This window comes from Miscanthus floridulus, chromosome 15, assembly GCF_019320115.1.
Source record: "Miscanthus floridulus cultivar M001 chromosome 15, ASM1932011v1, whole genome shotgun sequence".
In the NCBI taxonomy this organism is placed as follows: domain Eukaryota; kingdom Viridiplantae; phylum Streptophyta; class Magnoliopsida; order Poales; family Poaceae; genus Miscanthus; species Miscanthus floridulus.
In genome coordinates, this window is record NC_089594.1 from 67184442 (window position 1) to 67212294 (window position 27853).

At 44.2% G+C, this 27853-nt stretch overlaps 2 protein-coding genes and 1 pseudogene across 3 annotated transcripts; 1 reads left to right on the plus strand and 2 right to left on the minus strand.

The window, feature by feature from the left end:
- Positions 1-1156: 1156 nt before the first annotated feature.
- Positions 1157-18307, minus strand: LOC136508532 (uncharacterized; annotated as a pseudogene).
- A 1642-nt stretch (positions 18308-19949) lies between these two features.
- Positions 19950-22792, plus strand: LOC136509169 (RNA pseudouridine synthase 1-like). The gene is made up of 2 exons (XM_066504000.1): positions 19950-20289; positions 21698-22792. Exons 1-2 carry the CDS (start codon positions 19950-19952, stop codon positions 22378-22380), a joined length of 1023 nt encoding a protein of 340 aa, XP_066360097.1. The 3' UTR covers positions 22381-22792.
- Positions 22793-23162: 370 nt separating this feature from the next.
- Positions 23163-24355, minus strand: LOC136509052 (DNA-directed RNA polymerases II, IV and V subunit 9B). 2 transcript variants are annotated; one of them, XM_066503852.1, is made up of 4 exons: positions 24153-24355; positions 23967-24042; positions 23649-23845; positions 23163-23522 (listed from the first exon to the last, which is right to left on the minus strand). In XM_066503852.1, exons 1-4 carry the CDS (start codon positions 24153-24155, stop codon positions 23442-23444), a joined length of 357 nt encoding a protein of 118 aa, XP_066359949.1. In that variant the 5' UTR covers positions 24156-24355; the 3' UTR covers positions 23163-23441. The 2 variants fall into 2 exon arrangements, with proteins under 2 accessions (XP_066359949.1, XP_066359950.1); XM_066503853.1 differs by having other exon boundaries at positions 23174-23522; positions 23649-23807; positions 24153-24352.
- Between the last annotated feature and the right edge of the window lie 3498 nt (positions 24356-27853).

Genomic DNA, 27853 nt, shown 5'->3' on the forward strand with positions numbered 1-27853 from the left:
GGTCGTGGACTAATAGACCTCAGCTTGTTTCAGCTCGCGAGCTGGCTCGTTAAAATATCGAGCTAGACTTCCAACTCAACTCATAAAAAAAATAAAACGAGTCGAGTCGAGCCGAGCTGAGCCGACCACGAATCAAGCGAGTTGACGAGCCGCCAGTATTTTGCTCAGCCCTATACCAAACGGGTACTGCAACTCGACACCTGGAGGCTGGAGCTCAAGGTCTGAAATAGGCAGGTGCAGCAGCAAACCATGAGTACCGTCAAGTTCTACCTGCCGCTAATGGTACCGCATTCATTACGAAGGGAGTACCATATGCCTGTATCCCATGGCAATTAGCAGCAGCAGTAGAGAGTTCTATCAGTAATATTTAAATCTTTGGCATGACATCAAAATATGCATGCAATTTATGTTTTAAGTTAGAAGTGTTTGGGGGGGGGGGGGGGGGAACCTGTCCACTATGGCAAAGGAAAGCTATATCTAGCCCGCATCCCTAACCTGAAACACCGAATGACACGAAAATGACCCAAACAAATGACAAATGCGAAGGTAGGCAGAGGCTCTCTCAAAAGCCTTTGGCTCATACGCATCTGGATCGACCAGTGCTTGGCCTCCAGTTCCTGCATGCCCGGCTCAGCTGGCTCCTGCTGCTAGCCATCCTGCTGCACAGAACAAAGCAAGGAGAAATCAGAGAATGCAAAATGAACCCAATGAATGAGTAATAAAAAAAATCCAAGCACAGCAACAAACATAGCTACTACCTTTAAGGCTTTAACCCCCACAACCAACATGAGCAAAAGGCAGCAACCAAAGAGCCAAGGCCGCGCCTGAGAAGAGCCTCCCCTACGCAATTTAATGGTCGGGCGTTGACATCATATTTGCACGGAGCAAATGCCTAGCACAGATTCATGACATTTACCACACCATTAAACACAGTTTCCAATGCAAAACATGCTTAGCATGTTACAGACCCCGTCCTTGGTTAGTTTAACCATGCATACACAGGCAGCCACAGATGAAGTCCTCAGCTCCTAAATCCTCCTTCCTGGGACCAACTACAAAATAGGTGCCTAGTTGTGGTAGACGAGTGACCGCAGAGCATCTTCACCTCCCTCGACAGATCTACCGTCCCATAGTGATGCATGGTTCCAAGAGATGATCAGTTAGCGTCGTACTCAACCTTCCTGCCCTCTTCAGCTTGGCATCTCTTCCTGCAACAAAAAAATGCCAGTTGCATTTCTCACATAAAGCATGTACAGGAGAAAAAACATCAAGTTAGTGCACCAACCTCTTCTTCGGGCAATGCAGCATGCAACCCTTCTCACGATGTCCGATTTCTCCACACTGTTCGCACTGTTTACTTGCGCATGGTTCCTCGCTTGTCTTGGTTGTGTACTTCCTCTTCCCAAGTCCTGGCTTCAACTGCAGTGCCAGCAGCTTGAAACCAGGGTCCACCCGAGGCCACTGCGACTTGCCTGTCATGGGTGGAACTATACCGCTATATGCAGCCCTAAACCACTCAACATAGCAGTAGTCATGGACAAAGGATTCTGTTGACACAAAATGTGACGTACTGTGCCTCACACACAGCAAGCCGAAAAGCGTGGCTTCAATCGGGTTCCCGGGTGTTTCGTGATCCGGAAGCGTGCCAGTCAGTTTGACCTGAAAACTAACAAGGGATAAAACAATTAAATGTCAAACCGGAACATGTCGGGTAATACCGGACAGTTCCACATGTATGGCCCTGAAGCCACTTACAACGACATACGGCTATAGAGAGCTGTCTGCCAACAAATTCATAAACCATTCAGCTAATCGTAAGGTAAATGCACGTAAAGACCTAATTGCCGAATGCATGTGCATGGGAAGACACGTTTGAACAAATGAAATTAATTATGAGTTAATGCATAACCAAGCTCGGCAATCCAACCGAATTGGGATCCATGAAGAAGGAACGTACAAATAAAAGCGATTAAACTAAACTAAAACCTGCATCTGCCGCACGATACCTAGTTTCGTTAAAGCTTAAACGTGATTAACATGCATGAACCCGCAACATGTGACAATCTAGATTAAGACAATTCGGCCACTATGAGCATTTTATCTATTTTGCAAGTGTAATATAAGAATAGACAATGATCGTTGAAGCACGAGTAAAACCACAAGAGAAAGAAGTCTGAACAATATCAATCTAGATTGGGCAGAAGTGTGTTACAAATATATAAGAGGTTTAAAACATGCAACACTGGATAACTTAATGAATCTATTTAGATTTGCCATATCTAATATAGAGCCGATAACTATCTTGCCTTCACTAAGCATATGAGTAAACGCCTGCCGCACGGTATCTACTCATAAACGAAGCATAAGCAAAGACTTCCTGATTGTCAAGCAAAGATCCGCCGCACGACCATTGAAAACAAACAAGACTGCTTGCACCATGTCTAAATCCACCGCATGATACTAAACATGATAACAAGGTTGTCGGAACTTACGGAGGTCGACGGATCGATAATTCCCCTCGAAGAACTCGACGACACGACAAGAGGACTCGAAAGTTGGCACGGGGCCGGTTGTATTGATTTGGTTGTGAACCCTCCTTACAATGGTCGAGGGTCAATATTTATACCCTAGACAAAATGTGAGTCCTAAAGGACTACGATTTACAAAGGAACTTCTAAACAAACTTGGAAACTTACGATTCCTTACCCTAAACTTATAGATTCCTTTATTAATACAACTCTCATCTTCCCGATCGGTCTTGCCTGCCATCTTCTGTCTTCCCGAATGGATTTACCGCCTTCCAGAATAACCGACCGCACAAGCATTTAGCCGACCGCTTGCGTTGTTTGCCGAACACCCTTCTTCTCGCATGTGGGTCTACCTGTCATCTTCCAGAATCGACCAAAATCCAGTGTTAACACATGCCCCCTCAATTCCGGGATAAAAGTTGTTTTATTCTGGAATTGACCACAAGCTCTTTCATCCTCCTAGGTCATCACCGTTCAAAACCGCAGCCGCTGCCCAAAAAATTCAAGCTTTCAGCGCAACCTCGGACCTCCTTCCAATCTTCAATGGCGACCCAGGATGAAATTCCAGAGGTAAACTTCATTTATATTCGGCAACTTTCATCTCATCCTTCCGCTCCTTTTTTGATTTACTCCCCTCTGATTTCAATCATCTTCTAAAGGAGTACAAGAGCCAGATTTTGATCCCTTATGCTGCCAACCCGACTCCTATTTCCTTGGCCCAATGGGAAATCCTGACCCTTCTGAAATCATTGAGAAGGAAACCCAAAGAATTCCTTTCAAGTCTGGGATTACCTCACCAAACCGATGGCCAAACACATTCAAGAATTGGCCATTTCCCCCAATCACCGGATGGCGTAACTGGTACAGGAGAATGTTGGAGAAGAGCAGCAGCCACTGGGAAAGTCAGGACATCAGTCATTGTCTGGAGTTATCTTTAGCAGAGACACCCAGGAATGATTCTCTTCTGATAGCAGCTTCTCACTTTTGGTCTGACGCCACCAATGCCTTTATCTTTGGTCATGGTATTATGACCATCACTCTAGCCGACGTATTCATGATGACTGGTTTGAATGTGTCATTGCCAGTATATCCTTATAAGTACAAGAGCAAGAGTAATCAAAGAGCCGTCAGTTCTGGATGTGGATGGATCAAACATATCCAGAACTATATGAATGCATCTGGCACCGTTTCTGACAAAGAGTTGAAAGCCTTCATGAATATGTGGCTATGCAGATTCATCTTCTGTGGAAAATCCAATGAACCAACCCTGAATCACATGGTAATGGCTGAAGACTTAGCTGCAGGCACCCAGATCCCATTAGGCAAATATCTTTTAGGGTCTGCTTATCATATGATGCATCAGATCACCCTTCAGATGCACCACGGTGGAGAAATTTCTTATGTAAATGGTCCCTGGTGGCTAATTCAAATGTGGCTCCAACTATATATGCATCAGATAACCCCTGTGAGCCTCTTCAACCTAAGTTTCCCCTCAGTTAACTATGCTGAAGGCAGCACAGCAAAGGTCAAGGCTTGTCAGACTTATGAGGAAGCAGCAGCATCTATAAGCATTGATATAGACATTGGTTATCTCTTCAAGCTATTTTTCAAAGGATTCGGCAATGTGCTCTGGTTTCCTTACAGAGAGAATGAAGATCTGACTTTGCCCTGCAAGTTTAGCTATGAAATTGGTTGTTCAGGCCAAGAATCCACAGAGATTTTCAACTCCTTTATCAAACCTTGCACTTTGCCAGCCGAATTTCATCATGGGAGATTAGTACAATCCACCTATGAATTCTATTATCCAAACATGGTGGCCAGACAATTAGGATGCGGCCAACTGCCTCCAAAATTCCTCTTCTCAACAATCATAAAATCAAGGGAAGTACTAACAGAAGGAATGGAAGCCAAGAAGGTCTTTGAATTAGGATGGGAATTACCAATATACGAACCATCTCCATTTGGGCTAATAGATGTTGCTCACCCTCTCTTTGTCTCTTGGTGGCAAGAATGGCATGCTCATATCTTCAATATATCAGTTCATTCTTTATGCAAAAACTTGCAACCCGATTTTGCTTCTGACAGTGAGGTAATTTCACTACACCCATCATTTCTTGTTCCTGAATCCATTTCTTATTTTAACATCTGGTCATGCACAGGATCTTGAGTTTACTCCCCCTGCCAAAGCAATTCAGTACTATCCGGTTGGCCCCAAACCTGCTCTGGGGTTTGATGCTCCAAACTTAAAGGAATTCATGAAAACTTCTGCAACTTTGGATTTAGCACCTCTAAAGGCACTCATGAGAACTCCTGCTACTTTAGCTGCTGCATCTTCCAGAGGAAAAAGCAAAAGGAAAACACCTGAAAGTTTCCTCTTACCCAAGAAACCAAGGACCAAGAAAGCCAGATCATCCCTTAAGGCATGAACCTTTTGTTTTCTTATCAGTTCAACCATCTTATTTAGCAGTAAGCCTGACTACCTCTACACTCACTTCTTCCATTGCAGCCACAAGTCGAAATTCCCATACTGGGTAATACCTCAGCGCCTGCAGAACCAACCCCTGAAGTTTCTACTGAAGATGAAGAAATCCACGATAGCGAAACTTCAGAGACCTATGAAGCTGAAGGTTCAAAGGCTCATAAACCTGATGAGACTATAGGTAACATTGTTCAACCAATTCTCCTCTCCTTTCTCTTTAACAACATCTATCTCTTATGCTCATTATCATTTACTTTACTGAGAATAGATGAGATCTTAGATGAACTGGCAAGGGAAACTTCTCCTGATCAATCTCCAGACCCGTCTCTTCTGAACCTTCAATCAAGTCCTCCAGCAAGCCAGGGTATAACCCATCCTGATGACCAATCAGCCCAACAGGTAATGCCTTGTCTCATACTATATTTTAGCAAAATTACCCAATCGGCTAACACCTTCTTTCTTCCTCTTTGTCTAGAAGAACATCACTAAACCGACCACCAGTTACTCCTTCTCTATTGAGGACTACATTATTGAGAAAGGTGAAGAGATTACTTCTCATCAAACTTTATCACTGGAGAATCAGGCTCGACTCAAAGAAGTGATTACTCTGCTGAATAAGGATACCATTAGTCTGGTTCAGGATGCAGACTAGATAAAAGACCTCCTTGAACTCATTGATCAAGATATCCCTTCTGCTCTCAAGGCTCCCCTAGAATCTGCAGCCCATCTTGATGATCACTTTGCTATGGTGAGAAGGGCAACCAAGAACATATCTTCGAGGGCCGCTCTGCAGAAGGATAGATCTTTGAAAAAGCTCTAGATTAAAGATCTTCACTCTCATATCCAGACTACGAGAAATTCCTTGGCAACCTTGGAGCCTGAACTGAAATCCATGGAGGATGAAAAAATCAGACTAGAAGTTCAACTAGCCGAACTGAATGCCAAAATTCAGTCTCACAGGGCCCATATAGCCAATCTGCCGAAGAACATAGAAGCAACTTCACTAAAGATAGCTTCGACCATCAAAGAAGACCAGCAGATCAAAAATAAGTTATCCAGCATCCAGAGTTCCGAAGATGAAGACCAAAAAGTGCTAGATAATGTTAGCCGAATCAGGACCGAGGCCATAGAAGCAATCAATCATCTTCTGAACCAATAGACATTAGGCTTGTAATAAACTTCAAGTGTGATACCCTTTTTTCCTTGATTAAACAACTTTATGTTCATTTATTTTCATTCGTTCGGAAAAAGCAATCGGCCATTTTCCTTTAAATTACTCGATTAGAATGTAGCCGATTGTCTCCATTCTTCCGATAGCCGAACGAATCCAATCCAAATACTGTGAGGGTATAGCCGAACAATGTTAGCTCCAATAAATCATGGAGATATTCAAGCGACGTTCGACTTAACTCAGGCCTGGCCCAGTCCAGTAACGGCCCAGCCGAAAGGGAACAAACCTACTCCGCCGTTCGGGATTCTCGCCCCACAACCCCGTGGAATTCGCCACGATCTTTCGCTTCAGCTTATAAATAGACCTTTCCATTGGCCTTCATCACTATCTTTGCCTCAGCATTCTCACATCTGTCTCTTCCACTTCCTTCATTCGATTCATTCCAGAAGGAAACCCTAACCTCCACCAAAGCAAATGACGAACAGTGGCAACCGTGGCAAGCGTCCTGCCGACGGAGAGGCTGAAGGAAGCAGAGCGTCGCGCTGCCGGCGTCGTGGGTATGACTCAGTTCTTTGTCCCCTTTGCAATCTCCTCGTTCATCTATTAATTCCGATTTCCCCTTCCTCATTCATCAGGATAAGAGTCATCAGCTCCAGCCAATACCATCTCCTCCCTCCAGTGTTGGCAACTCAACCGGGAACTCCATCATCCGGCTCCTCCAGATCTTCCAGCTCCTCAAGCTCTTACCATTCCAACCCTTGGGGTTCGGCAGAGCCAGCAGATGCACATCATCCATACTCTCACGAGGAGGCGCTCAAGTTTCGCTAGGAGAGGAACGAAGCCCGAGAGGAGCTAGGCGACGTATCCAAGAAGTTCGGCATCGATCAAGCCGAATGGGAGGATCAGCGGAAACAATTCTGCGATGCCATCACCGGTTTGATATCCTCACTTAGTTTTATCATCCTGACTTCCTTCGCTTGCCGATCCATTTCTTCTTTCATGCCCAGCTCTTTCCGCGGAGAATGACCGCTTGAAGATGGCGGCGAACAAGATTGCCGACAAGGTGAATGCTCAGGGGGAGACATCCGAGGCACGCCTTGATGCTGTGGACGGCCGCATTGATCAGGCCGTCATCCAAGGTGTGCACCTCGGCGCTTCTCTCGGGCTAGCGGCAATGACCTCCCAAACCAACGAGGACTACTCCTCCCAGCCAGTTGGCTTCGTTGGAGGACGCCCGGACGAAGTCGACGACATCGATGAGCGTCTGGAGGCCTACGACGATCATGCTGCTGCCCTTGCCGAAATCACAAACCCCCAATCCATCCTCAACAAGTTATTTGAGGAGTAGTTTGTATTAGGATGAACTTTATAAACAATCTCGTCTTTTGGAATAATATTTACTTCTTTGATTCTTTTCGGTAAAATTCCACTTGCGACTGTCAGAAAAAATGCTGAAAACAACCCAGTTTCAGACAAACATTTTTTGTGCTAGAGGCGATGCAAACTGCATCGGCTATTTTGTGCTAAAGGCGATATGAATGATATCGGCTATTCTCAGTCTCGTATCTGATTTTTAGGCTAAAGGCAATTTTTTCCTTGTCGTTTTTCTGATCTACATTCACGAACCAACCTCAACACTGGGATAGTATTTCTTAATAAATCTTCCATTGATAGCTCTGGTAAACTCTTCCCCAAATAAAGTCTTCAATATGTATGCATTGCCAGGTACACACTTTACTATTCGGAAAGGACCTTCCCAATTTGGAGACCATTTGCCGAATGCTCTATCCTTTGTTCCAACCGGCAATACAGTTTTCCACACCAAATCTCCTTTTGCGAATTGCTTCAGCCTAACCCTTTTGTTATAATACTTGGCGACGCGTAATTTATTTTTCTCAATATTTTCTAATGCCTTAAGACGAATCAAATGTAAATCTTCCAATTCATCCATCATCAGATTCTTATAGTTTTCTTCTGCTAATTCTTTCTGTAAAATAACTCGCCTTGATCCTGACCGCAGTTCCCATGGTAACACAGCATGATGTCCATAAACCAGTTCATAGGGAGACGTTTGAGTGGACCCATGACAAGCCATTCGGTAAGCCCACAATGCTTCATTAAGAACCAAGTGCCATTTCCTTGGTTTTTCATCAATCTTCTTCTGGATAATTTTAATCATAATCTTATTTGATGCTTCTGCCTGACCATTAGCTTGTGCATAATAGGGAGAAGAATTATACAACTTAATCCCCATACTTTTGGCAAAGTCACAGAATTCTGAAGAAGTAAATTGAGTTCCTTGATCAGTTGTTATAGTCTGAGGAATCCCAAATCTGTAAACTATATGTTCCTTAACAAAACTGATCATATTCTCTGACGTTACCTTCTTCAAAGGGATAGCTTCAACCCACTTGGTAAAATAATCCGTGGCCAAGAGTACAAATTTGTGTCCCTTACTAGAAGGAGGATTGATCTGACCAATTAAATCTATACCCCATCCTCTGAACGGCCAAGGCTTGATTATAGGATTCATAGCAGACGCTGGAACCTTTTGAATATTGCCGAATTTCTGACAATTGTGACACCCTTTGTAATATTCAAAACAATCTTCCAACATAGTTGGCCAAAAATAACTAGTTCTCCTAATTATCCACTTCATCCGATGAGCTGATTGATGTGCACCACACAATCCTTCGTGAACCTCATACATTACTTTCTTGGCTTCTTCTTGACTTAAGCATTTGAGCAACACTCCATCGATGGACTTGTAATATAACTGATCATCAAGAAACGCAAATTTGAGAGCTTTGTACCTGAGTTTTCGGGAAACCTCTTGAGATGGATTTTTCAGATAATTGGTAACTTCGTATCTCCAATCACCATCTACTTGATCAGTATTTAAAACATCTTCTTCTATAGCAAAAATCTCCCGATTCTCTCGGTATCCAGAAGCAGCTTGAGCTAACTTATTTGCTTCTTCATTGCACTCTCTAGGGACATGATGCAAGGTTACTACCAGAAAATTCTTCAAAAGTTCTCTACATTCCTCATAATATTCTCTTAACACATTGTTCTTGCATTCATACTGACCATTCAATTGATTAATCACCAACTCAGAATCCCCAAAGATTTCGACAGCAGCTGCCTTTACTTCTATAAGAAGCCGAAGCCCTCTAATCAATGCTTCATACTCTGCCTGATTATTAGTAACATGAAATTCAATAGGAACCGCGTATTCAAAAGTCTTTCCTTGTGGGGAAATCAAGAGAATACCAGCACCACCACCTTTGTTACAAGATGATCCATCGAAGAACAAAGCCCAAGGCACAATGCTTACCACTTCAACAGAAAGATCCCGATGTTGGGTAATAAAATCGGCAATAATTTGACCCTTTACCGCCTTTGCCGATTCATATCTTAAATTAAATTCCGACAACGCTAAAATCCATTTGCCAATTCTTCCATTCAAAATCGGCATTGATAACATATGCTTGATTACATCAAAACTAGAAACCACCACGCATTCGGAATTCAACAAATAGTGCCGAGATTTGGTACATGAGTAATATACACATAAGCAAAGTTTTTCTGCAGCCGAATACCTTGTTTCCGGGTCTAACAACTTTCGGCTAAGATAAGCTATGACTCTTTCTTTTCCTTCAAACTCTTGCATAAGGGCCGATCCTATCGTTAGGCTATCGGCCGCCACATACAACTTAAAAGGCTTGTCAAGTTGTGGAGGTACCAGCACAGGTGGTGCTTTCATATATTGTTTGATCTCATCAAAAGCCTTTTGTTGTATGTCACCCCATACAAATTTTTGATCTTTCTTGAGCTTCAATAAAGAGGAAAAAGGTAAAACTCTTTCTGAAAGATTGGATATGAATCTTCTTACAAAGTTGATTTTGCCTAACAATGATTGCAATTCTGTGAGATTAGTTGGCGGCACAACTTTGTCTATTGCTTCCATGCTCTTCTTACCAACTTCAATTCCTCCTTTATGAACTAAAAATCCCAAAAACTCACCAGCCGAAACTCCAAAGGCACATTTGTTTGGATTCATCTTCAAGCCATGCTTTCTTGTGCACTCCAGAGTCTTTCTTAAATCGGCTAAATGTCTTTCATGATTTCTAGACTTGGCTACTACATCATCGATGTAGATTTCTACAATCTTGCCGATCAGCTCGTGAAAAATATAATTCATAGCTCTTTGATAAGTTGCACCGGCATTCTTTAACCCAAACGTCATGACTATCCACTCGAACAAACCAATATGACCAGGACATCTGAAAGCTGTTTTCGAAATATCTTCTATTGCCATAAAAATTTGGTTATAGCCAGCATTACCATCCATAAAACTAATGACCTCATAACCTGCTGCTGCATCTACCAGCAAATCGGCAACTGGCATTGGGTAACCATCCATGGGAGTTGCCTTATTAAGATTTCTGAAATCTATACAAACTCTCATTTTTCCATTTTTCTTGTATACCGGTACTATATTTGAAATCCACTCTGCATACTTGCATGGCCGAATGAAGTTTGCTTCTATTAATCTTTCAACTTCCTTCTTTACATCGGCTAATACCTCCTCTTTGTATATCTTTCGTGGAGGTTGCTTGTAAGGACGAAATCCAGGTCTAATGGGTAATCGATGCTCAACAATGGAACGATCCAATCCAGGCATTTCCGTATAATCCCAAGCAAAACAATCTTTAAACTCTTTCAACAGGTTTATCAACTTTGATTTATATTCTGGGTCTAACTTTGCACTAATATACATCGGTCTTGGCTTAGAATCATCACCAACATCAATTTCTTCCAATTTATCAGCCGACATAAAACCACGTCCCAACTTTCCTTTGTTGCCATCGACAGGATTTCCCATTAAAAATTACTATGAGAGCCGACTGCTTGGATCGGCTGTTGGTCCTCGCTGAAAACATTCACAGGACCTTCTTTCCACACTTTTCCGGAGAAACAATCAACGCCTTCATATTCCCAATAGGTAGACTCTGTAGTAGCAACACTTACCGAATCATCAGCATGTACAATTTCAACATCATCTCCAATCCATTGAATGAGAATTTGATGCATGGTTGAAGGAATGCAGCAATTAGCATGGATCCAATCTCTGCCCAAGAGTAGACTATATGCCCCCTTGCCATCAATGACAAAAAAGGTAGTAATCAGAGTTTTCGATCCAATGGTCAACTCGACATGGATAGCACCTCGGGTATCGGAAGGATTGCCAGCAAAGTCTCTGAGCACCATGTCAGTTTTCAACAATTCTTCATTAGTCATCCCAAGTTTCCTGAAGGTAGTATAAGGCATGATATTGATAGCAGCCCCTCCATCGACAAACATCTTAGTTAAAGGCTTGCCATTGACATATCCCTTTAAATAGAGTAGTCTCAAGTGACAATTCTTGATTGGTTTATCAAAAACAGCCTGCTGTGTTAATATAAGCTGAGCCATCAAATCCTGACATTCACTTTCATCAAAATCAGAGTACACCTCTTCTTGGACATCTTGGCTTTCGGGAGCTATAAACTCTGATGGGAGGAAGAAAGCCATGTAAGCATTAGCCGAAGGACCACATCCATCAGGCTTCTTTTTAGGACGCCATATTTGCTTTGTTTCGGCAACTTCCAATTCCAGCTCCCTATTCCTCAACCATTGCACTCTTCTTTTCTGACTTTTCCTCAGGCCTAGAGGACACCACTATCCTTTTTGCCATACGTATTTATAGAAGTCAGCTTCCTCATCATGCACTCTATTATGAATCCAACCCGAACCTGCAACTCTTTTCCTTTGCTGATTCTCAAAGCCACCTATCTTTAAGCGCCGATCATCTTCAGGAACCTTTGTTCCAAGTCTTTCATAGACGGGACGGCGGTTGACTCGAGATTGCCTATACTCGAAGTACTGAACACTACACTCCGGACAATTATTTCTTGCAGGCAACCTCAAACCTTCATTCCAACAATGCCTAAAGAACGAACAACCCCAATGAGACTGCTCCTGTTCTGTCATGTATTTTTCTTGCTCCCTTCGGTATACTTCTTCCTCATACCTCCGGCGTTCTCCCATAAACCATTGCTTCTTATAGTATTCCTTCTCTTGTTCCCTCTGCCACTTGTTTAGCAAAATACGTGATGTAACTCTGGGTTCGGAAGTTTGACCTTTTTCGGTTCGGCTATTCTGAAACCGAATTTGTTGCTGCAGCTCTTTACTGGTGACTTGCCGATCCGGGTCAACAGCACCACTCTCCTTTGCTCTATCAGAAGTCAACACCTTCACCTTGCCTTTACCCTTGAGATCATTGGCAGAGACCATATTCACAGAGAAAGAAATCATATTTTGTGGAAAAGGCTGATCATCAATTTTCATCTTACCATCAAACCTCAAATGTCCCTCTTGGATAGCTTTCTGGATTCGTATTCTGAATACTCGGCAATCATTAATAGAATGAGAATTAGTGTTATGGAAACCACAATACTTTTTGTCTTTCACTCCTTCAGGACGTAGCATAGGATGTCCTTCTGGCAGCTTGATGCGCCCTTCCTTTATCAACAATGCAAAAAGTCTATCTGCCTTAGTAACATCAAAATCATAGGTCCCCTTTTGTTGCTTCAACCAGCGTTGACTAACTTGAGTGGGTTCCTTTGCCCAATTTAACTCAGCTGCAGCTATCTCATCTTCATCAATATACTCAGTCGCTTCATCCAGAAAACCTTGATACACCTCATTAGTGGCATTGTTCTTCTGAAAGCGATTATCTCTCCTAAATCCTTGGGCTTGGTTACTCATAGCTGCTAAACGCTGTGCAAGTTGGCCAAGATCATCAAACTCCAAACCGAACAACTTCTCCCTGATATTCGGCAACATTCCTGCTATAGCTATTCCAGGTAGTTGATCATCTGGTAAATTTAAAGAATAACACATATTCTTGGTCTCCCTAAATCTGCGAAGATATTCCAATGGTGTCTCATTTGTTCTCATCCTCAGACTCATGAGATCAACTAACTTCTTCTCATTAGTACCCGTATAGAAATATGAATGAAACTTCTGTTCTAGTTCTGCCCACGTACCAATGGAATGAGCTGGTAGAGACGTGAACCATGTGAAAGCTGGTCCTGTAAGAGACAAAGGAAAATATCGAATTCTCCAAGCTTCATCTGAAGCAGCTTCTCCAAGCTGCATTAAGTATCGACTGACGTGCTCTATGGTACTAGTATCATCTTGACCAGAAAACTTAGTTAAATCTGTCGGAAGCTTCACCCTTGGAGGTAACGCCACTCTGTTGTACCATTCTGGATAAGGAGACTTGTATGAATAGGATTGATTCTTTGGCTTCAAACCGAACTGATTTTGCATCATATCGGCCATCCTGTGCATCAAAACATCAATGCCTGGATCTTGATTTCCTTGTACTTGCACTCCAGAAGGCAATCCTGAAACACTTCTATACCCTGGATTTGGCATAGCATTGATAGCACTGTAATCAGTAAATTCTTGATACCCATCACCATACATATTCTTTTGCAATCTGTTTGATATTGGAGAAACTCTATAAGCCGAAGGTGGCACTTCCCCTGTGGTACCAAATGTCACCTGGCCATAGGTGGGATGTGATTGCTTTTCAGTATGAGTCAATCCACCTATATTTGAAGGCGACGCTACTTCTTTTCCAACAGGCCTCTCTTGATGCTTTGGAACATTGAAAAGCGTCGGCCCATTGAGTGGTCCAACATTTTCTTCAAAGTATTTATCAACCATTGGACCAAAAGTACTGATCATGATTGCCCGAAAGGTATTCAGAAAAGCTGTGTGATGGTTTGTCATGGTTTCTCCCATGGCTTTATAGATCAGGGCTGCCATCTTCTGAGCATCTTCCTCTTCAGTGTAATCAGTTTGATGCGGAAGAAGAACCCTTGGCATTGACTGCTTTTGAAACACTTTATTGCTCTTGTTTTTGGAAAAAGACATCAAACACTTCCGTTGGTATTGCTCACATGCTTGTAGCACTAAATCCTTGTAATTATCTGGCAATTCTGCCATGCTTACGTCCAGAACATGATCATTGTTGATCTCAGATGCCATCTTGAACTAGCAGACTGTCCCATCGGGCGTGCCAAAAAGTGTGTTGACACAAAATGTGACGTACTGTGCCTCACACACAGCAAGCCGAAAAGCGTGGCTTCAATCGGGTTCCCGGGTGTTTCGTGATCCGGAAGCGTGCCAGTCAGTTTGACCTGAAAACTAACAAGGGATAAAACAATTAAATGTCAAACCGGAACATGTCGGGTAATACCGGACAGTTCCACATGTACGGCCCTGAAGCCACTTACAACGACATACGGCTATAGAGAGCTATCTGCCAACAAATTCATAAACCATTCAGCTAATCGTAAGGTAAATGCACGTAAAGACCTAATTGCCGAATGCATGTGCATGGGAAGACACGTTTGAACAAGTGAAATTAATTATGAGTTAATGCATAACCAAGCTCGGCAATCCAACTGAATTGGGATCCATGAAGAAGGAACGTACAAATAAAAGCGATTAAACTAAACTAAAACCTGCATCTGCCGCACGATACCTAGTTTCGTTAAAGCTTAAACGTGATTAACATGCATGAACCCGCAACATGTGACAATCTAGATTAAGACAATTCGGCCACTATGAGCATTTTATCTATTTTGCAAGTGTAATATAAGAATAGACAATGATCGTTGAAGCACGAGTAAAACCACAAGAGAAAGAAGTCCGAACAATATCAATCTAGATTGGGCAGAAGTGTGTTACAAATATATAAGAGGTTTAAAACATGCAACACTAGATAACTTAATGAATCTATTTAGATTTGCCATATCTAATATAGAGCCAATAACTATCTTGCCTTCACTAAGCATATGAGTAAACGCCTGCCGCACGGTATCTACTCATAAACGAAGCATAAGCAAAGACTTCCTGATTGTCAAGCAAAGATCCGCCGCACGACCATTGAAAACAAACAAGACTGCTTGCACCATGTCTAAATCCACCGCATGATACTAAACATGATAACAAGGTTGTCGGAACTTACGGAGGTCGACGGATCGATAATTCCCCTCGAAGAACTCGACGACACGACAAGAGGACTCGAAAGTTGGCACGGGGCCGGTTGTATTGATTTGGTTGTGAACCCTCCTTACAATGGTCGAGGGTCAATATTTATACCCTAGACAAAATGTGAGTCCTAAAGGACTACGATTTACAAAGGAACTTCTAAACAAACTTGGAAACTTACGATTCCTTACCCTAAACTTATAGATTCCTTTATTAATACAACTCTCATCTTCCCGATCAGTCTTGCCTGCCATCTTCTGTCTTCCCGAATGGATTTACCGCCTTCCAGAATAACCGACCGCACAAGCATTTAGCCGACCGCTTGCGTTGTTTGCCGAACACCCTTCTTCTCGCATGTGGGTCTACCTGTCATCTTCCAGAATCGACCAAAATCCAGTGTTAACAGATTCCACGTCAGCATTTGTCTCCGTGGTTATCCATGCCAGAGCATGGAGGCAGGGCTTCTTGGTTAGTTGCCACTCCCCGCAGCTGCGGGTGTGCTCGTCCAAGTCCACCACGTGCCTCCATGGCACCATGTCCTGAGAGCTGCCAGAAACTTCACCGGTCTGCAACCCGCATTTAGAGACCTTGATGTTTCTCAAACTCCTTATTTGTGTATTAAGTTGTTGGATAACTGCAGGGAGAATATGGCCAGAGAGCTTGCTTCCAATACACCTCCTTTTGTACCAAACCCCCATTGTCATCTGCCTCAACTTATCAATCAAGTCAACCAAAGGCATGCCCTTTATGTTCAGAGTCCATTCTAAGAAACTTTCAGTTAGATTATTATCACCAACATCAGCAGAAATTGTTAATCCTGGTAGATTCCCTATAGCCTTCTTCAATTGCTCCATGAACCAAGTCCAGTTATCATTTGAAGCAGAGTCAAAAATGGCCCATGCGACAGGGTACATCCAATTGTGACCATCAAGCGCACAAGCACATGCTAATTTCCCTGAGTAGATGCCAGCCAAGTCTGTGTAGTTGAGTGCAATGTCAGGTCTACAGCCTGTTTTGAAGCCATCTATGCATTGCTCCAGAGCAAAGAAAAGCTTGTCGAAGTGGACATCATCTCCACATATCTTAGTGCAAATCTCCACAACTGAGCCTGGAGACAAGGAAAGAAGTTCAGCACTGAAATTGTACAATGTTTGAAAAGTGTCTTCCCAAGACTGAAAAATCTTGTTCATCGCTTTCTGTCTTCCACCCCATACTGTAGCATAGCTAACCTCTACACTATACACCTCCTGCAGTTTCTCTTGCAACTCTTTTGCTCCTAGTTCTGGACTCTCCCTCAACCAATCAGCAGCCATCTCTGCAACCCAGCTTTGTGATGCCATTGAGGTAACAGGGTTACTAGTAGATATGCAATTGTGCTCTTGAGGCATCATGCTAATCTGCAATATAGGAAACAGAAACACAAAACAAATTAGACAAGTTACTAACGTTAAGCAAGTTAACAAGTTAGGCAGGTTAGAGTAGTACCACAACAGTTGGTTCGTCCCGCAATTTGCGTGCCACAATTCTCCATGGACAGCCTTCTGCCTTGCACTCAGCTCTATACCTAGTCTTATCAGTCTTGATTTTATGCACCTGAAACCCCATCTTTATTCCATGCTATCTCAGTGCCATCCTGAAGTTCTCCATCGAAGGGAAATATTCATTTACTTTGATCCTTGGATTTTCATTGTCATACACAATGTTGAACTTAACATCTGCATAATCATCAACTGGAATTTGTGTAGTGGAAGTGTCAGCATAAAAAATAGGATAAACCAAAGATTCCTCACTTTGAGTCTTTCTGGCTGCTTCCTATGCATCAGCTTCAGCCCTCAGCTCAATATCCACAAGGACTTCATCATCCATGGAAATGCCCTCATCATCCATCAAAGTAGAATCTACATTTCCCTGAAGTAGCACAGTAGGACTGTGGCTAGCTGCTGCACATGACTTCTTAACATTAGCAGCTGCTAAATGCAACTTCTTTGCATTAGGACCTATTGTGTACGTCTCCTTTGTTTGAAAACTTCCTTCCTGCAACTCCTTTACATGAGCACATCCTTCCTGTGAGTATGCCTTCTTTCTGCATGTCAATATGAATTATTCATTGCTATAGGGTAAGCTCAAACGAAAACTGGAAACTCTATTAATACGCTTCTAGTGACAAATCTAACATGCACCCTATTATAACAACAAAAGCCTTGGACATTTTGATGTATTAGAGCGTCAATGCTATATAGCATCAAAACAATTGGTGTACCATATAAATAAGCTCTCTACTATTAACAATAAAAGCCAAACCGAACAATGTCCAGATACAGAGAATAATCTGTTTGCTTAATGCGATGCAATGCTTGTAGGCTGTTCAGGTAAGACAGGTGCTTACTCCACTTCCTGTTGAGGTGCACCAAAGAATTCCCTCTTGGAACTTATCTCCACAATAGGAGTTCTCAGAACTTTGCTTAACTCCACCATCATCATGTCCTCCTGAAATCAAAATTTAAAAGTTTAGCATTCTCCATAAATCAAGTAAATGTGATCAAAGACATATATATACATGAACAGAAAAGCCTAAACTCTACATTGTTTTATAGGCATGGACACTAGAGCCTGCATAGGAACTTCTATGTTAAATAGAAATAGAGAGGGGCAAATCATGTGGCTCCTCCGTCAAGCCCTCTATCATACCAAATAACAAATTGATATTTGAGTTCTCATGGAAAACACAATGGATGGCTCACGACAACTCGATGGCCATAACCTAAGCAGTTAAAATTTACTCAGTTATAGGCCTGCCACCTGAATAACAAATTGATATACAATGTAGCCACCTGAATGGCAACTCATGAATCGGGCAGCCCAGAAGAGCGACAAGTACATCATCACAATTCATACAACAAGTGATGTAAAGCGCAGTATAAAAGTCCCAGAAGAAGCACCCCGAGAATAGCGGAGGAGATTGGAAGGGGAAGGGAGGCGAATACCCACATTGGACGATGACGACGACGCCCGCATCCTCCTCCACCCCAAATTGCCAACCACCGCCACTACCCAAATTGCCCGGAAAACCCCGAACCCCAGAGGCTCCAGGCTCACGGGAGGATCCCTCTACCCCGGGATCTCACCAGAGATCCGGGAAAGCCGCCGGCGCTCACGGCGGAGGCGACAGGCGAGGGTTTGGTTTATTTCTTTTCTTTTCTTTTAATGAGATGACAAGCACGGGAGGACTTTTTGGAATTCAGCTATTATGGGAGGTGGGTTTCCCAAGAATGCCATCCCGAAACGGGACTTCGTCGGATCGTCATTATGAAACATGGCCAACACGCCAAAATGCCATCCGAGGGCTTTGGGACTCTTTTATTCCTCATTTGCCCCTGCCTTGCCCCAAGCGAAGGCGAGGAGGATGCTGCTGCTGTGGCCGGCCTGGACGCGGTGCTCAAGGCGGGGCTGGGGCTGGGGCTGGGGCTGGCTGCCGCCGCGCCGCGGTCGGGGCGTGCCGGCTCAGGGCTAGGTGTCGCGATGCCGCCGCCGGGGCTGGGCACTCACGAGCAGGGGAGCAAGCCGAGAGCGGCCGAGCAGCGAGCGGCAGCGCCCAGCGGAGTCGCGCCGTTTCGCACGCGTGGACACGCGGCCATGCGCGAGGCCGAGCTCGAGAAGACACTGCCGAAGCCGCGACGTCGTCCTCGTCCTTTAAAACGCGAAGCAGCCGGCACTCCTCTTTTTCCTCTCTCTGCTCGCCGCCGGCGAACTCGACACGCCGGCGAAATTCGTCGCGGCCGCGCCATCTCCGCCCAATTGCTCGCACTCACGGCTTCGCATCATCCTTGCGCACCTCCTTGACCCAGCTGCAGCGGTCCTAGTCACCGGAATCAGCCATGCGCTCGATTCCCGCCGTGGCCGTCCACCATGGCCATCACATAGGGGCCGCCGTGCGCTCGCCTCTCCCATTCACCTCCGCCCAAGCCGGCCATAGCCTCGCCTTCCCCAGCATTGCGGCAGTGCCCCCACAGCAACATCACTCGCTCGCTCTTGCCGCGCCCCACGGCAGCGCCTCCCTCTCGCCTTCGCTGCCCCCATGATGGCCACGACTACGGCGCTTCCCACCCTCCCCCACCCACGACGGCCATGGATTATAGCATGATAGCGACGTGCCCAAGACCAGCCATGGTGTACAGCAGCTCCTCAGCAGGGCGAAGCCAAAGGATTTCATCCAATGAACTCCCTCTTGTTCATCCATGGAGGCAGGGGCAGGCACGCTAGAGAGGACGACGTGCGAGGGAGCGTGCGGGGAGAGACAGGCCGCCGTGGGGGAGCTGGTCGTGGGGACAGGGGCCACCGTGTGGGGAGCTCGCCGTGGAAGAGCTCGCCCGCTTGCGCTCCTCCTCGGTAGAGGACGAGGAAAGCATGCGCTCGCTCGATCTGTTTGCTCCCTCTGTTTCGTCGATGTGAGGAGCAGAAGGAAAGGGCAGGGGCAAACGAGGAAGAAAAGAGTCACAAAGTCGTCAGATGGCATTTTGACATGTTGATCATATTTCATAATGGCAATCCAACGAAGCCCCATTACGGGATGGTATTCTGGCAAAGCCCACTTTCCATGATGGCTGAATTCCAAAAAGCCCAGCACGAGATACTCAAGTGCTACCGTTTTTTTACCTCAATGACGAAACTACCCCTGTCCCTTCTCCTTCTCCAGCCTCCTGCCGGCGCCGCCTCCCCGCTCCGCTCCCTCCTGCCACCGGCGCGCCGCCTAACGGCGATGTCAGCGGCTACGTCGACGGCGCCGTCGAGCGGAGAGTATCCTTCCCCGGTGTCCCCGCCCTACCCGGCCGCCTCCAAGGACGTGGAGCTCCGGCGCGCCATGACCGCCTCCGCGCGCTCCGCCGCCTTCGCCTCTGCGGACGTCGTGTTCGAGGACGAGTGGCTCGCCGTCGTCGACAAGCCCGCCGGCGTCTACTGCGACGCCCTCCTCACCTCCTTTCCTTGCTCTGCCATTTCAGGTAAAAAAAGATTGAACTTAAAAAAAAAATCTGCTTTTAGGTGACAATGGCGCTGCTACAGTTGCAAAATGCGATTCTGCATAGCTCATTGCTTGTGATTTCATACTTTGATCATCCAGTGTGAGTGATATCGATCATTTGGATGACGAAATTGACGGATTTTAGGTAGTTTGTGATCTGTGTGCAATACAACGTGTTGTCTAATGTTATTTTACTGATGGCAATGCCATTGCTCAATACTTGGTTTGGTTAGGACATACAGGCTATGTGATCAGTGCAAAGGAATGAGTGCAAAGTGTGCATTGGAAGCTATTTAGGAGCATTACAATGTAGAATGCGTTTTGACAAATTGTGCAATTTTGCGTTTCATTACACTACCACAGGCATAAGGCAATCTGTAATTTTGACAAAGTGTTGATTCTCATTCTATTCTCAAATGATCTAAGCTTGTATAATGCTATCTTAATGGACTAGTTTAACAATTCCTACTAGCAAGTGAGCGTCCAGCACTGAAAGTATGGTATGCTATGATGATAAAAAAAAAATACAATGTGTATATTTGAGCTTCCTCCGCAAAAAGAAATGGCTTTAGAATCCATTTCCCATAAGTAATACTTATAATTAGCCCATGTGTTTTTTTATACCAATTAGAAAGCCTAAATGTGGGCTAATTTTGGGCTAATAAGAGCTAATGAGGGCTAATTACTGGTTAGAGTCCATTAGCCCTTAGTAGCCTATAATTAGCTCATGTTTAATCCATTTTCACAAGGTGGGCTAATTTTTAGCCCTGGGATCCAAACAGGCCCTTATTCTAGAACTAGAATTATGTTCAGCAGATGTAGAAGCAGAAGGGCATACGTGATACATCATACAGCTGTGCGGACTGTCGGACTGATATATTATTGTCTTGAACCCCTGTTTTTTTTAAACTTTGCTTGAGTTTCTTATTGCCTGCAAGCAATATCAGTGCAAACTAATGGCTGTAGGATTCTACTGAGCACAAGTTTTAATAATGGATCATATGAAGCTCTATAGTTTTATCATTTAGAATTTGTTTCCGCAACTCTTCATTTATTTTTGGGAGTTTTTGAATTGAATACAATATTCAAGGTTTGATATTTGTTTCTTGCCTTGTCTCCCAAAGCGTATGGAATTAGTTGTCTGGCTACTTTAGGACTATAGTTGTAACTTCTGGACAGGCTGAGGTGTGGAAACAACACTTCTGATCTGCCTGTCTTTTGTCAGAAAGTAAAAGTTTGATACTTAAGTAACCTGCTACATAATAATATCAGTGTGCTTTTTTTTTATTTATCATCTAGATTTCATTATTTGAAGCCACAATTGAATTGTTTTTCTTTACACTAGTATTGTTCTTGCTTCACTAAGTTCTGACTATTGCGACTTGCAGAGGATCCAGCAATTAAACCTAATCTTCACCTTGCAAACAGGCTGGATCGTGATACCAGTGGGCTCATGGTTATCACCAAATGCAACAAAGTTGCTGGGAAGCTAGTGAAGGCATTCACTGATCATAAAGTCAAGAAAACATATCTAGCTCTTTGCATAGGTTGCCCACCGACATGGGAAAAGATTAAGATATGTTCTGGTCATGGGCGATCAAAACATGGTGCTTGGCGTGTATATGCTATGTCTGATGTTGGCCGTTCACTGCCAGGTGGTTCTGTTGTAAGGGACATGAGCACACAGTTTCAAGTTTTAGGGGTCAATGGTAAAGGGCAGTTTAGAGAACCCAACAACTTTTGCACCGATGATATCGAGTCAATTACTGTACAAGAAAAGGCAGCTGACCAGACTTGTAGTGGTGATGTGAACAACAGTGCTATTTTGGTTAGAGCCTATCCTCAAAGTGGACGGACACATCAGATTCGTCTACACTGCCAGTATCTTGGTTTCCCAATCAGAGGTGATGTGAAATACGGTGGGGTGATTGAGTGGAACGGCGTAGAGTGTGATGGCCATGCATTGCATGCAGAGAGCTTGTCATTTGTACACCCTATCACTGGATTGCCCATCACTTTCCGGTCACCTCTCCCTTCATGGGCAAAAGATTGTATATCAACAATGGAATAAAGTTCCCTTGATCTTATTGTGATGCACGGTGCTCCAGTTGACACTGAAATATCCACCAAGGATGTAACTCTGAACGGCCAAAAGCATCATCTCTTGAAACCCTTCTGGGCGTAGCATTGGGAAAGGGCACTATCAAGTGCCTTTCTTTATTGTGGGGATGCTTATCAAAATCTTTACGCCGTGGATAGGATATCACAAATACTGTGTTGACTGTTACAGGCTTGTAGCACAGTTTTATTTCAGACTGTAATTGTAGCATTTGTACTGTAGAGATATTGAGTTGTTTGTTGTAATATTGTTTCAAATTTTGAGTATGCAAATGCATGCACACATGTTGTACCATGGATATTTATTTGGTCGTTCAACAAGACATCCAGAAATTTTGAGATCCACATCTAAAGTTGCTCTTGAAAGGGTGGCAACAGAATGGGAATTTTCAGTATCTCAAATGCAGTTCTGCAACTGAGCTAGTTCTTGGTTTGGATGTCCATTTGAGTGAGCTGAAAATCAATTAAGCACATGGCTGTTGAAGAAGTTTATAAAAAACTTGCATAACCATGAGCTGCAGAAATTGGTTAGTTGATTTGCCGTGGCTGTTCTGTCCTCAGGGGGAAAAAACTCGCATAACCGTGTGTGTGCCATGTCAACTGAGTACAGAACAGCCATTGCAAATCAACTGTATGTCTCTAACTAATTTCTGCAGCTCAAGGTTAATTTGCTTGAGTGGATGAAACCTTAATAGACGATTCCTCTTAAGGTTCACCACAAGTCCACAACTGAAGCTACCACAGAACTGCAGAGGGAAACATTAGAACATCGACAAAAAAAATTCCTCATCTCATCCTTTCTTTGATGCAAATGAATGGACCACAGGTAAGTTTACCCTGCTGAAGTTATTGAAAAAATGTCTAGTGCCTGAACGCACTCGGAACATACAATACAACCAGTTCACATGCCAATATGGGCAGCAGGTCTCTGGGATGAAATTTTCCAAAAATCATCATGTCGTCCTGGCTGTTGCACCAGAAGAATCGTACGTCTTGCTGAATCGATCAGCGCCTTTATTCTCTCCAGCGGTTGCCGCAGCTCGGGTTGCAGCAGACAAAGAAGAGCGTCATCCCTTCCTCGCCTCTTGCAGTCGCCTGCAGTGCCAGGGCAAAAGAACCATGGTGAGCTCCTTGTCAGAAGTTTCTCACTCATGGTCTATGAAGAAGACGATGCTATTGCTAGCTCTTGAGAAGGAGGCGGCGGAGGAGGAGGTGAGCGACCTGGAAGAAGACGGCCTCGCCGTGGCCGCAGGAGGCGCAGCGCACCGACTTGGTGCGGGGCAGCGTGGGGTCGCCGGCGACGTCCTGGAGCACCTGGGTGAACTCCCCGGCGCTGTGGTGCACCACGTTCCGGTACACGCAGTTGTTGTCGGCGACCTCCTGCGGTGCGGCGGTCCCAGCAGAGCATTTCAAAATGGCTAAACCACGTCAGGAATCTAGAAACAGGTAGAGATGGAAGAACAAGAGATATGCGTATGCTTCAGAGAGAGATCCGAATGGATCCGAGACGAGGCTGATGGATCGGCGAAGGAATGGAACCTGGTGGTCGCAGTTCCGGCAGGCGTAGAGGAGCACCTTCTGCTCCCGGTCCTCCTTGGGGTACAGGATGTTGTTGCTGCCATGCCAAGAAAGAGAGGGTGCCGTCAGTAGAGCAGAGCAGAGCAGGTGAAAAAGGAAGCGAGCAGGCAGCAGCATCAGCAGCGGTCGTCGTCGTCAGCGGCTTACCATTCACGGCAAAACTTCATGGTACTCATGGCTGCTGACCGGCTGGGAGAGCCTGCTTTGCTTCACTGCTGAGTTGACTCCGGTGCTGCCTAGCTGCAAGATCTTGTTTTTGGTGGTTTCCGGTGGTGGAGCTGAGGTGAATCGTATTCCTCTTTGCAGGAAAATGGTTGATTGGGAATGGAGGAGATTTGGTCAGAGGAGGTGAGCAGGCACCACTGCCCATTTTAAAATAGGGCACAAAGTGAAGATATAATATTAAAATATCGTTTTCTTTGAATTGGTGATGATGCTCAGATGCTGCCTGCCTGTGGGCTGTGGGGGCGCCTGGGCGGGTGGGGCTGGGGACATGAAAGACAGAGAATGCCCGGGAGTGGCCGTGACGGGAGGCCCACGCGGCCCACGAGGCTATGCACGGCCACGTTGTCGTACAGACGCACACAAGAAGTCGCTGCTCCGCGTGACCGTCCGTGATGCCGATGCCCTAATCCTAATCCTCGTCCACACTGTGTCGCCGAGGGATCAACTGACCCGGCTACATATTTGCATGGCCTCGCCACTGCTTTACTATAGTAAGTACTGGTTACGAGAAGGAAAATGTTTAATGGTCGTCACGTAAGACCAGGGATGGAGGAGACGGATCGGATTCGTCGTAGAGTCGGATCTAGATATCACTTGCTACTAATATTTTAATTTAAACTACAAATTTTTTTTGTAATAAGAAGATGTCTCAAATTCACATTTCTATTTGAATATTTACTCAATTCAATTTCGAAGTACATATTAAATTCAACATACATAAATAGAATTTTATATTAGTACTAAGCTCATCGATAACCAATATGAAATAAAATTAAAATACACTTCTAAAAATCCCTAGTATCAAAACGAACTGAATTATAATGGATAATATTTAATAAAAGGATAGGTCGAGTGGAAAAATTGGGCGTTCGGCTGGTACAGTTGGACACTGTAGCATGGTTGATTTTGGATGATTAAATAGTATTCTGTGAGAGAGAATAAGCTGAAACAAGCTGGCACATGACCAGCCGAACGCAGTGGAAAACGGTAGGCAACAATTAGCCATTTTGCTTAATCAATGTTTCCGTACTTACAAAATTATTATACAAGTAGAGGTTGAAGTATGTGGGTATCAAGCATGAACACGGATAACTCATAAAAAATAATACAGTTATCAATAAATATTTAATAATTATTAATATATCATTATTTATATAATATTTATCATAAAATTATAAATTATATAAAATTATTTTACATCACTAAATAAATAACTTAAAGTATTAAAATGATTTACAACAACAAATATATTAGGTTTAAAATAAATTAATTTAATCTTTATGTATCACCAATAATATTATATTAATAATAAAAGTTAGGGTGAGTTTTCCCTACACGCACGTGTATCTACTCCGACCTGAGTATACGCACGCAAGGATAGAAGTCGGGATGGTGGTGGTTCGGATTCGAATCGGATATCCGCGGGTTTCGGGTCTAGCGGTTTCGGTTTTGGGTACTGGTTTTCGCCCACGGATTTCGGATTCGCATACCCGAAAAGTAACAGTTTTAGTGCGGTTTTTCAATTTTACCCGTGGATCACCATTTGGGCCCCGAAACAATTCAGCCCACTAGTAGGCCATTAGCGACCCCAGGTATATAACCCTCCAATCCTCAATCCCTCGCCCTCTCGCCTCTCCCTCACCCGGTCCACCCCCACCTGACGACGGCTTTGCTCGGGCAGTCGAGAAGTCTCGACGCCATGCCTGGCCCTCTCTCTCTCGATCTGTCAGAGTCACCGGTGGAGGTGGTCTTGCCCTCACCTCGAAGTCTCTGCGCTCGAAGTCAACGGCCTCCTCGGCCCCGCGTCAGCGCGTCCCCATCTAACGCACAAGTCCCGACGGCCGCCTTGACCCTCGGCGGTCAGCGCCTCGGACGCCGCTCGAGCTCGACGCTTAGTAGCGGCCAGGGGCGGCGCGTCCAGCCCCCAGCAGGCAGCACCGGAGGTCCGTAGCAGCCCACAGCACGCGTGCGCACCAGGAGCAGCACGCCGACGCACCCAGCCAACAAAGCGGAGCTGTGGAATCTATTGTAAATTTTCGGGTTTCAGAGGATCCGTCGGGTTTCGGGGATCCGTCGGGTTTGGTTTCAGGGATGGATTTCCACCTGAAAACGGTGTTCGGGCGGATTTGGGTTTTAAGTTCGGGTTTCTGTTTTACGTGCACGGAGACTCCACCCGATTCGAATTCGACCCGTTGCCATCCTTAGGTAGAAGCAGTCCCGCGGACCTAGCTAACGGGCCGGTGGCTTAGCTAACAGGCCGGTGACTCCCACCTATCTAATTGGATTTTGTGCACAAACAAACCCGTTAAAAGTATCTGCATGTGCACGTGTTGAGTTGACGTCAGCCGCCGTTATATATCTCCATTATTTGTGCCCGGCGCTGATTTGTTGGCTTCTTCGAACACCTGTATACTTTTTTCTACTGCCGTATATGCATCCACTACCACAGAATGGACTTGTTGTCCCGAGCGGTAACAGCCTTTAGTTCCGGTTACCGCGCCGGGACAACGATCCCGGGACTAAAGGTGGAACCTTCAGTTCCGGGTCATCGAGCCGGGACTAAAGAGGGACCTTTAGTCTCGGTTGGTAACACCAATCGAGACTAAAGGCCCTCCAGCCGAGCGAACCTGGTGCACCCTTTAGTCCCGGTTGGTAACCCCAACCGGGACTAAAGGTTCCTTTTCTTTTTCTTTTTTTTTGTTTAATTTATTTTCAGTTCAGTTACACGTATTTGTTTAATATATAATATGTTTTTATGTATGTATTCTACGCTGCTAATATAAATACACGCATGCGTATAATTACATCTAATTCTCATCTTGAACATTATTATATTCGAATAAAGTATGAAACTATATATATTATAGATATATATATATGTATATATACAACACTTTCATAATCTTGTTCTCGAAAATAACGATATCAATAAACATTTAATTTACATCATTTATTCCTTAAGATCAAAGTAGAACTCGCCGTTGGGATTTAGCACTTTTTCTAGAAGATATCCTGCTATTGACTCTTGAACTGCTTTCAGATGGTCTTTTTGCATGACCCTTCGTTTCAACCATTCAGTCTTGCATTTGAAATAAAAGGAAAAGTATTAATACACATATATGTATATATATTCATTTAAAAATAAATAAAAATTGATATATACGTACTCTGAGGACATCTTCAGGAGTTCTTCTTATGTGCGCAGTGATAAATTCATAAACGTAGTATCCACACAAGTTATTACCTGGTTCCTGCCGCAAACACCACTGTACAAGAAGAAGATTATTCTCATCATCTCACACGTAAATTGAAGTACGATATAGTAATTAAACACATGGGGAAGTGTATATAGTACAACTTACTGGTATTTCAACTACATTAAGTGGTGCCTTGTAATCCTTGCGATGTTGCCGAATAAACTCTTTTCAAACCCTGTGCGACCAATAATGTACGATCGTTAATAAATTATGGCAAAGTCTATTCAATAATAGTTGTGCGCGAGAGATCAAAATTACCCCTGAATAATGTCTATCATATCTTGGTATAGTGCCCGTTCTTTTCTCAACGAGTCAAAGATTAGTAACCGACTTGAGTTTAACTCAATGACAATGAGTATCCAGTGA

What these genes read in the sequence shown, in the direction of transcription:
- LOC136509169 (XM_066504000.1), top strand. Translation starts at nt 19,950, where the DNA reads ATGACGAAACTACCCCTGTCCCTTCTCCTTCTCCAGCCTCCTGCCGGC. An exon ending in TCCTTGCTCTGCCATTTCAG is followed by an intron (nt 20,290 to 21,697) that starts GTAAAAAAAGAT and finishes TGCGACTTGCAG; the next exon opens with AGGATCCAGCAATTAAACCT.
- LOC136509052 (XM_066503852.1), bottom strand. An exon ending in GCCGGAACTGCGACCACCAG is followed by an intron (nt 23,846 to 23,966) that starts GTTCCATTCCTT and finishes GACGTGGTTTAG; the next exon opens with CCATTTTGAAATGCTCTGCT. An exon ending in GCGAGGCCGTCTTCTTCCAG is followed by an intron (nt 23,523 to 23,648) that starts GTCGCTCACCTC and finishes CTGGCACTGCAG; the next exon opens with GCGACTGCAAGAGGCGAGGA.